The sequence below is a fragment of the Bison bison genome, unplaced genomic scaffold, assembly GCF_000754665.1.
Source record: "Bison bison bison isolate TAMUID 2011002044 unplaced genomic scaffold, Bison_UMD1.0 scf7180017864180, whole genome shotgun sequence".
Lineage (NCBI taxonomy): Eukaryota > Metazoa > Chordata > Mammalia > Artiodactyla > Bovidae > Bison > Bison bison.
Window position 1 is genome coordinate 15,403,793 of NW_011494752.1, and position 10,814 is coordinate 15,414,606.

A 10,814-nucleotide genomic window follows, 5' to 3' on the forward strand; every position below is an offset into this window, starting at 1 on the left:
CTCTTGAGAGTTCCTTGGACTGCAAGGAGATCCAACCAATCCATCCTAAAGGAGATCAGTCCCGGGTGTTCATTGGAAGGACTGATGCTGAAGCTGAAACTCCAATACTTTGGCCACCTCATGCGAAGATTTGACTCATTGGAAAAGACCCTGATGCTGGGAAGGATTGGAGGCAGGAGGAGAAGGGGACAACAGAGGATGAGATGGCTGGATGGCATCACCGACTCGATGGACATGAGTTTGGGTGAACTCCGGGAGTTGGTGATGGACAGGGAGGCCTGGCGTTCTGCAGTTCATGGGGTTGCAAAGAGTCGGACACAACTGAGTGATTGAACTGAACTGAATGACAGAGAACTGGTTAAATAAATTATGGTATAAGCCATACAGTGAAAAACTAAGTTTTAGCTTCACTGCAAAAGAAAATTACATATGAAATAATGAAGTAAAATGATTTCATCAGTAGGAAATGATTTCCAAGCATATTGCTAAGCTGAAAAAAAGCAAAGTACAGATGTATACCTACCCACTTAGAACCCCATCAGTAAGAAAAAAATAGTTAGGAATAAACTTAATAGAAATATAAGACTTATACACTGAAAATCATGAAATACCTTAGTAGGCCTAAATAAATTGAAAAAGATCTGATGTTTATAGAGTGGAAGACAATATTGTTACGATGGCAATACTCCCCAAAGTGATCTTCAAGCCAATACAATCAGCCACCTTTTTCAAAGAAATGGATGAGCTGACCCTAAAATTTATACAGAAATCTGAGAGACCTAGAACAAAGCCATGACAATCTTGAAAAAGAACTATATCAAAGGACTCATACTTTCTGCTTTTAAACTTACCACAGAGCTAAAAGGTTTTTTTCAAAAAGGGTTGTTAGAACAACTGGATATCCACATGTCAAATAAGGAAATTGGATCCCTACTTCATACCATATACAAACTTCAAAATGCTTCAGAGACCTAAATGTAGGAGATAAAAGCTAGAAAGTATTACAAGAGAATATAGAAGTCAATCCAGGTGACCTTGACTCAGCAATGGTTTCTTAGTCATGGCACTGTAAGCCAAAAGCCACAAAACAAAAATAAACAAACTATATTTACCAAAATTTAAAACATTTGTGATTCAGGGGACACCATGAAAAAAGTAAAAAGACAACCCACAGAATGGGAAAGAATACTTGCAAATCATGTATCTACCTGTACAAAGAACTCTTAGAACTCCATAAGAAAGGCAAATAATCCAATTTAAAAGTGAGCAAAGGGTCTCAACAGATATTTCTCCAAGGAAGACATAGGAATAGTCAACCAACATATGGAAAGATGCTTAACATCATGCGTCCTTAGGGAAATGCAAACCCAAACCACCATGAGATACTATTGATACTTCATATGCATTCTGATGGTTGTAATCAAAGAGACAGATAATAACAAAGTGTTGATGAGAATCTAGAGAAACTGGAACCCTCACACACTGCTGAGGGGAATGTAAAATGGTGCATCTGCTTTGGAAAACAGTGTGGTAGGTTTTTTTTAAAAGACTGAGTACAGTTATCATGAGACCTAGCAAGTCCACTCCTAGTTACATACTTGAAAAATAACAACATAAATACAAAATAAAACTTGTACACAATTGTTTACAGCAGCATTATTCATAATTAGCCAAAAAGCAGAAATAACCCACTTGTCAACCAACTGATAAGTGGATAAAGAAAATGTGTTATAGGTACATAATAGAATATTAATATTATTCAGTCATGAAAAGGAATGAAGTACTGATACATAATACAATACGAATAAGGACATCATGTTAAGTGAAAGAGGCCAAACACATTTATAACGGGGACATCTTTCGAGATAGAAAATAGATTACAGGTTCCCAGAGGCCAAAAGGAGGAGCGTGGGGAGTGACTGCTTGTGAATACAGGGTTTCTTTCTGGGGGTGACGAAAATGTTCCAGAATTAGTGCTTAAGGCACAACTTTGTGAATATACTAAAAACACTGACTTATACACTTTAAAGGGTACACTTTATGGTACATGAATTATATCTCAATAAAATGGTTATTAAAAAAATAGGTGGGGAATTCCCTGGCAGTCCAATGGTTAGGACTCTACGTTCTCACTTCTGGGGCCTGGGGTTCAATCCGTCTTTGGAAAACTAAATCGCATAAGCCATGTGGCACAACCAAAAAAAAGAGTGTACACATGCTAGTTGTTTTAACAGAGGAGGCAAATATATACATGGGTCTGTTTATGTATGCAGGAAGTACTTCTGGCAGGGTACAAGAATGACCAATTAACATTGCTTATCTCTAGGGAGGGAAACTGGGTGGCTGGAGGTCAGGGAGAGCAGCGTTTTCACTGTAAAATCTTTCTTTGCTTTTTCAATTCTGAGCCACGTGACTGGTCACCCATTCAATAAATGGTACCCAGCCTTTATCTTGATTCCACCACAGGTCCTAGCACAGTGCTCAGCACCCAATGGGCCCTCAGTAAACGTTGACTGACTGAATTGAACTTGCAGATAAAAACAGAGGTGCTGCATAAAACACTGGCTGCCTTGACTAAGCAGGGTGGGCCCCTGCCATGGAGAAGTCAACTGGGGAAAGGACAGAGGCCTCACAGACTGAGCCTGCCCAACTGGCATAAAGCCCTGCCCTACCTTAAAAGCCTGTCCAGTGGAGAAGAGACAGGAGCCGGGAGATACAAAACAAACCACTGAGATTCCACTCCTGCAGTAGCCATGTGCTGGGGAAAAAGCTGGCGGGACCTGGAGAGAGGTGGGGGGCTCTTACCTGTCTCTGGGGGCTCCTTGCTCACATGCTCAGCTTCGATGGACCCAATGCCTCCACTAAACATTATGGGCTTGATCCACTCACGCCGCTGGCCGTCCGGAAGCTGAAGGCCCAAGGAGCGGGCAAAGCCTGGAACATGGACGTCACAGGGAGAGGGCACAGGGTCTAGTCATCCAGGCTCCTCAGCGCTTACTGGGTCACACACCCCACCCTGCCTCTGGGATTAATATCCATGTCAAGGATAATAGTCCCCTACACCCTCCAGCCTCACCAGCAAGCACTGGTTCCCCAAACTTGTTGCCGTAGTCAGAAGCCCCATTACTGGCCTCAATGGCAATCTCCAGGGGTCGGGCAAAGTTTCCTGGATACTGGAAGCTTGGATCCTCCCAGGGCATACTGTAACCTGGGAAGGAAAGAGGAAGAGGGATGGATGGTAAAGATGGAAGTCAGAGGAACCAGGACCCTTTAGGAAGAGTCTGACTCTTGGGATCAGAGCTCTTAGCACTTTCTAAGAAATTGGATTTTGGGGGCAGTTGATGGTCAAAAGTCTAACTCTGTATTAGGTTGTTTTTTTGTTTTTGTTTTTTTAAGAAAATTGTAGTTCTGCAAAGCCAGACGTGGGTCTCCCTTGGCGTACTGTCCTCATGACCATGGCTGGAGAAAGGCCAGCTACTCTAGAGCCCTTTATCCCAAGAAAAGGTGCCCATGATGACTGCTTAACTTAGGAGAGAAAAGTGTCCAGTGCCTGGCAGGAGGAGGAATCTGGGCAGAGAGCAAAGAGATGAGACCTGGGATGTGCAGGTTTCCAAAGCAATAGCCAGCAGTGCCAGCCACCACGTGGGCCCCTCGGCCTGTGCACTGGACATCTCGGATCCGGCCCCCTGTGCCAGTGGTTGCACCACTGAAGGGGGCTACTCCTGTGAAGAGAGAGGGAGAGGTATGGCTATTGAAGAGCAAGGTCCACCACTGACCACCCCGCTGAAAATAAGGACATGCAGCCAACCTGCTGGTCCCCAGGGTGAGGGCGGCTGGGACCTTTGCCCCTCCCTACACTCTGATCTCACCTTCCCTCCTGGGTACTCAGCTCACCTGTAGGGAAGTTGTGTGTCTCTGCTGTGAAGACAACATGTCTCAGCCCCTGACATTGCTGGAAGGAGCTTGGCCGTGTGGGGTCCTTAGGCCGCAAGAATCGGACTTCTTTCCCCTGGATGGCACTGTGGACACATCGTTCTGGGCCTGGCTTCCTTGCTGGGATCTGCATTTACCCCATTAGAGACTGGGGCACCCTGTCCCCTGTGCCCAGCCAAGGGCACCACCCACCTGCTGTTGTCACAGAACTTGAGGACGTTGTTAGGGTTGGAGGACGCCTGGGTGCTCATGATGGACTCAAACAGCGAGTGTGGCAGCTCCTGTCCATCCACATGGAGTCGACCCTTGAAGAACCAGTGTCGGCTGTGTTCGCTGCCGAGATGATGTGGGGAGGGGAGGGCAGGGCGGAAACATGGGTCATGTCTCAGGCCTTGCCACTTCTTCTCACCAGCATAAAAGGCAGAGTTACAGCCACAGGTCAAAACAGATTTCAGAAAGTCATAAGCTTCCAATGGCCTGTCACTGTGGATTATCCAGATCCCGAGTGAAGATAAAACCAAGATGTGATGCAGACTATTGGATGGATGGGGAACCCAGGCACTCAGACTCAGGGAGGCACCTAAGCCAAGAAGTCATGCTAGTGGTAAAGAACCCACCTGCCAATTCAGGATACATAAGAGATGTGGGTTCAGTCCCTGGGTCAGGAAGATCCCCTGGAGGAGGGCATGGCAACCCACTCCAGTATTCTTGCCAGGGAAATCCCACAGACAGAGGAGCCTGCGGGCTTTGGCCCATAGGGTCACCAAGAGTTGGACATGACTGAGTAACTAACACTTTCACTTTCTTAGGCCAAGAAAGAGCCATGGAGGGTCCCTATGATCTTCCAACCTCCACAGACTCAGACACCAGAATGTCCCCATCCCTCCCCACCTATTGGACTGAGCCAAGTCGAAGACTTCCACAGTGCTGGGGTTGCGCTGCAGCTCCTGGAAGCGCTTGGTGTAGAAATCCAGGTCCCAGGAGTCTAGGGCCAGACCTAGGAGACAACCCCCAGAGAAGCTGGTTGTGGGACACTGCACCCTTATTCTCCTGGCCTGGGCCTTCCTTCAGGGACCCCTGCTCACCTAGCTCCTGGTTGGCTTTCTCCAGGGCAGACCGGCCCTCAGCCAGCACGTCAATTGGGCCGCTCAGGGGTGCTGGGATGCACCCTGAAGAGAAGCTCTGGATGGGCTGGGGGAAGTGCTGCTCTGTCATCCGGTCATGCAGGGTAGCCAGGGCAATGGCCTCCAGGTCAGCTGAAGGTGGGTGGGCAAACTAGGGGTGGAGACACACAGCGAGGGCGAGGGGTGCAGGGTTGAAGAATGGACAAAATGGTTCACCCTCGGTCCTCCAAGCCACACAAAGCCAGCCCACTGCTAGCCTCTCCAGCACCTTTGCTCAGATTAGAAAAAGATGCCACTTCTAGGCATGAGTGCCTGTCAGCAGGCACACATTAGAAACAGGAGCACAGGCTGGATTTCCATCCTATTTACTTCTCGACCAGGCAGCCTCAAGCAGTGAACAAGCTGCAAATAGGGCAGGCCTCAAATCAGAAACTGCTCCCCCTGCTTCTCATCATTTCCTTGGATTGCAGGACCCAATCTCCTGCCCACTTCCTCCTCTGGATCTCCACCTGGTTGCCTACTGCCTCACCGAGAGCAGGTAGCGCCGGGTTGGCTCCACGCGGTCCACAGCCCCCAGCCCTGCAGCCTGGCACACTGACACAATGTTGCTGGATGTCGGGGTGGAAAAGTTCAGCCTGTAGATTGGTTAGAACCAGATGGTTAGGACCTGAGCCCCAGCTGAGAAGGTGGATCCTACCCACTGCTGTCCAGCTAGTCTCCAACCTCCACTCCCCACCCCCATCCCCGCCCATACCACTGGCCTCCAGCCTTAGATTTGGGCACTGAGAAACGTGCTTTCAAAGGTCATTCAAATCAAACCATAACTGTTCCTGCAGTATCAAAATGTTTCAATTTCAGTGTCTAGGAATGCAACTTGTTATATTTCCAGAACATGCCTGGGAGCTGCCTCAGTCTTCAAAGTGGGGAGTGGGGTGAAGGGAAAACAAATCTCCCAAGGATCACAAGAGGAGGAAGAGGCATGAGAGTGGCAGGGGTGGCAGAGTGTTTGGAAGGGCTCTGGACCATGGAACAAGTTGCTTGAGGCTGAAACACTTGCCTGGGTCCGACCTCCAGCAGCAGGTCTGTGGGGCCAGGACGAAGCCAGGATTCCTGAGCAACATCGTCCAGTAACAAGGGGCAGCCAAATAGCCATGTCAGCTTCTTCATCTCCTTGTTGCTCGGGAAGGACTCCGCTGCAGGGAAACAGGGCAAGGAGACGTTAGGACACTGCCGCTGGCGATTGGTACTTTGCCCAAGAATCCAGTAACTGGCCCAACCTGTCCAGTTCACATTGTAGCACTGCTCGGTCTTGACACCCTGCAGCTCTGGCAGTTCCCTTTGCAGCTTCCTTTGAATGTATTCAGAGGCTGCCCTCTCGTGGCCAGAGGGGCGGACATAGAAGTGAAGGACGGAGGACATCTCTGCAGGTGTCCGTTGCTGGAAAGACAAGTTAGGTTCCTAAAAAATAACATGAACTAGAGCCTATCTGTTGAACTGGTTTCAAGTTCAGTTCAGCTGAGGCTTTGGAGACATTAAGGATGGGGTGGGGGAAAGTATTGGGGGCATTCAGGGATAAACGCATCCAGACATTTCCAATCCAGTACGGTCAAGGTCAAGGGACTGGGGGTACCAACCTAGGACGGTGGCAGTGGGAAAGACTTCCTAAGGGAAGGGCTTCCCTGGTGGCTCTGCTGGTAAAGAATCCGCCTGCAATGCAGGAGACCTGAGTTCGATCCCTGGGTTGGGAAGAATCCCCTGAAGAAGGGATAAACCTAGTATGGTGGGAGTGGGAAACACTTCCTAAGGGAAGTGGCATCTAACTGTAAACCTAAAGGATGAGCTGGACTGGGCTGGCCAGTAAAGTCAAACGACAGTTCCTCTATTTCAGTGTTTCAAAATATTACGTCCCTGTTCAAGGTAAATGCAAAGCCTGACAGTCAAAGACCCTCCAGGTCTATCCCCAACTACTTTTCAACTTCTGATCCCACTGCTTCTCAAAAGGACCTTGGCTTCACTCACTAAACACTGCCTGGCCTCCTTGCCATTCCTTTGCCCCATCCTAGAATGTCTATGTCTAATTCTATCCTATCCAAAGCGTTCCCATTTGTTGAGGTTAGTACAGGTCGCACCAACTCTGAAGCCCTCCTCGCTGCTCCAGTGCTTAGGGATACTTCCTTCCTATGTGAGCACAGAGCTTCTGATTCGCACCATTCATTCAGCTCTGATCTCTCTCTCACACACGCGCACACAGCACTTCCAAGTGTACAAAGCCTCTTCACAAACAAGTGGGAAGCTCACTGCCTCACTTCTTCACTTGGACAACTCACAGGTATCTCAAATCTAACTTACTCAGGGCTGAATCTGACTATTCTGTCAAGGTCACTGAATGAAGATTGCAACGTTGCCAGTCTCCAGGTCACTTAACTTCTTACCTATTCAACCTCTCAGAAGCTATGACTTACTCATTCTCTACTTCTTAAAACACTCTCCTCTCTCGGCTTCCTGACACCACTCTCCTGGTATTCCTCTACCTCTGGTTGCTCCATCTCAGTCACCTGTGCTGGCTCTTACTCTTCTTGTTGTTAGTCGCTCAGTCATGTCCGACTCTTTATAACCTCATGGACTGTAGCCCACAAGGCTCCTCTGTCCATGGATTTCCCAGGCAACAACACTGGGGTGGGTTGCCATTTCCTTCTCCAGGGATTTTTCCTAACCCAGGGATTGAACCCACATCTCCTGCACTGGCAGGTGGATTCTTTACAGCTGAGCCACCAGGGAAGCTCCTACTCTTCTGCTCCACCTCTAAAAAGTGGGTGCCCAAGGCCCTGCCCTTTGTTTTCTCCTTTCTAAATGCTCTTCTTAAGTGACTTCATTCAGACCGGTGGCTTTAAATATCATCTCTTAGACTGAACCAATGAAACTGCCATCATTCAACCATTTTTTACTAAAAATGACAATTTTACACAATTTGAGTTGATATCTGCCAACAGATTTCATAACCTTACAAAGAGTCGGACATGACTGAGTGACTTTCACTTCACTTATTCAACTCTGACTCTCCCTGAAAACTCCAAACACACACATGCAAATCCTTAGTTGACATTGCCACGGAGAAGTCTCATAAACACTAAATAGCCTGCTTTGGTCAAAACAGAAAATTTGATTTATCGGTTCTCCAGAACTTCAGTTCCCATTTCCCATCTCAGTTAACACCACCCTCATCCAATCTATTGCTCGAGCCGAAAGCCCAGATGTGTGAATGCTAGGTTGAGTCCAACTCTTTGCAACCCCATGGACCACAGCCCACCAGGCTCCTCTGTCCATGGGATTCTCCCAGCAAGAATACTGAAGTGGGTAGCAATGCCCTCCTCCAGGGGATCTTCCTGACCCAGGGATCAAACCCTGGTTTCCTGCACTGCAGGCAGATTCTTTGCCATTGGAGCCAGCAGGGAAGTCTTTCGGTTTATCAACCAAAAAAATTTAAAAAACTTGTAGACTGACAAATTCCAGGACAGATCTCATTTCAGCTACGGGTGCTCCTGCCAGATCTTGATTCTGCCTTTTTTAAGCCTCTACCCCATGCTAACGGTTTTTAAAATTTTTTTATTTTTATTTATTTATTTGCCGAGGCTTGTGGGATCCTAGTTCCCCGACCTGGGATTGAACCAAGGCCCTCGACAATGAGAGCGCTAAGTCTTAATCACTGAACCGTCACGGAATTTCCCTTATGACTCTTTCCAAAGTTAGACGCCTCAGTTATTCTCTTGACCATAGTTCCTTCACAGGAATGATCACATCCCGAAATCATTTTGATTATTAAACCAGTTGACTTTCGTCTATCGTTCCCAGTGAAATAGACGCTCCAAGAGCACAGACACAGGATTGTCTACATCAGGGCTGTCTCCCCAAAGACCAGCATGGTACCTGATATAAAATTGGAGGCCAACAGATTATTTCGCTGGTTGAATGAACTGTTAGAGAGGGGGTGAATTTACGTGGGGGATCCCATGCCGGGGAACCAACAAACGCAAATGGACGCCTGCACTAAGGCAAGCACGCAGGCCTCCGCTGGGTGCGGCTCTGCCAGGTAGGGATCCTGCGCCCGCCCAAATCAAGCTTGGCATGGGTAGCTAAGGGGTTCAGTTTGTAGGGGGTATCCGGGTTTGTGAGCGCGCGCGGCAGCCTTACCGCGTGGTAGCACTTCTCCCAGTCCGGCAGCTCCTCGAATTCTGGCGCGCAGATCAACGTCATCCTCATGCGCCGCAGGAAGAGGCGGGGTCTAAGGGTGCCCCGCCCCTCCCTTTCTCCCTGGGGTGGGCCTCTGCAGCCCTTCTCCGTCAATTCCTAGAGCAATTTCTACACCCAGTAGGTTAATTCCAGAAATATATATTCAGTTAACGTTTGTGAAAATAAAGTCAGTTTCAGGTCCCCGCTTCCCTTGTCCCCGTGCAAAGTGTGAGGGAAACACTGAATGCAGGAATAAAACACACCTTTCCTGTCCAGAACTCAGTTTCCGCCCCCCTTACTCGCTTTACTTCCTTTCTTTCACTTTTGTCTTTTCTAAATGAACTCATTTATTTTTTAGCGGAGTGGGAGACCTATATTTTTTAACTTCTAGCTAGTTAAGGTAACAGTAATAATGATCAGAAGCATTTATTGAAGGAGTATATCAAGGCTGTTGATTGTCACTCTGCTTATTTAACTTAAAAGCAGAGCACATCATGTGAAATGCTGGGCTGGAGGAAGCACAAGCTGGAATCAAGATTGCCGGGAGCAATGTCAACAACCTTAGATATGCAGATGATACCACCCTAAGGGCAGAAAGTGAAAAGGAACTAAAGAGCCTCTTGATAAAGGTCAGATCAGATCAGATCAGATCAGTGGCTTAGACGTGTCCGACTCTGCGACCCCATGAATCACAGCATGCCAGGCCTCCCTGTCCATCACCAACTCCCAGAGATCACCCAAACTCATGTCCATCGAGTCAGTGATGCCATCCAGCCATCTCATCCTCTGTCGTCCCCTTCTCCTCTTGCCCCCAATCCCTCCCAGCATCAGAGTCTTTTCCAATGAGTCAACTCTTCGCATGAGGTGGCCAAAGTACTGGAGTTTCAGCTTTAGCATCATTCCTTCCAAAGAAATCCCAGGGCTGATCTCCTTCAGAATGGACTGGTTGGATCTCCTTGCAGTCCAAGGGACTCTCAAGAGTCTTCTCCAACACCACAGTTCAAAAGCATCAATTCTTCGGCGCTCAGCCTTTTTCACAGTCCAACTCTCACATCCATACATGACCACAGGAAAAACCATAGTTGACAAAGTAATGTCTCTGCTTTTGAATATGCTATCTAGGTTGGTCATAACTTTCCTTCCAAGAAGTAAGCGTCTTTTAATTTCATGGCTGCAGTCACCATCTGCAGTGATTTTGGAGCCCCCAAAAATAAAGTCTGACACTGTTTCCACTGTTTCCCCATCTATTTCCCATGAAGTGATGGGACCGGATGCCATGATCTTCGTTTTCTGAATGTTGAGCTTTAAGCCAACTTTTTCACTCTCCACTTTCACTTTCATCAAGAGGCTTTTGAGTTCCTCTTCACTTTCTGCCATAACGGTGGTGTCATCTGCATATTTTTGATATTTCTCCCCGCAATCTTGATTCCAGCTTGTGCTTCTTCCAGCCCAGAGTTTCTCACGATGTACTCTGCATATAAGTTAAATAAGCACGGTGACAATATACAGTCTTGACGTACTCCTTTTCCT

The 10,814-nt window shown here is 47.7% G+C and overlaps 1 protein-coding gene across 1 annotated transcript in view; it reads right to left on the minus strand.

Moving 5' to 3' along the window:
• The window catches only part of PFAS (phosphoribosylformylglycinamidine synthase), a 16,416-nt gene extending 7,112 nt beyond the window's left edge, over positions 1 to 9,304 (minus strand). The window contains exons 1-11 of the mRNA XM_010843042.1: positions 9,246 to 9,304; positions 6,335 to 6,494; positions 6,115 to 6,250; positions 5,587 to 5,692; positions 5,019 to 5,208; positions 4,825 to 4,930; positions 4,126 to 4,266; positions 3,895 to 4,019; positions 3,594 to 3,722; positions 3,077 to 3,208; positions 2,806 to 2,934 (exon numbers count right to left, since the gene is read on the minus strand). Of these exons, the coding sequence (XP_010841344.1) occupies positions 2,806 to 2,934; positions 3,077 to 3,208; positions 3,594 to 3,722; positions 3,895 to 4,019; positions 4,126 to 4,266; positions 4,825 to 4,930; positions 5,019 to 5,208; positions 5,587 to 5,692; positions 6,115 to 6,250; positions 6,335 to 6,476 (1,336 nt within the window). The 5' untranslated portion in view covers positions 6,477 to 6,494; positions 9,246 to 9,304. The remainder of the gene's footprint in view (positions 1 to 2,805; positions 2,935 to 3,076; positions 3,209 to 3,593; positions 3,723 to 3,894; positions 4,020 to 4,125; positions 4,267 to 4,824; positions 4,931 to 5,018; positions 5,209 to 5,586; positions 5,693 to 6,114; positions 6,251 to 6,334; positions 6,495 to 9,245) is intronic.
• Positions 9,305 to 10,814: the final 1,510 nt, after the last annotated feature.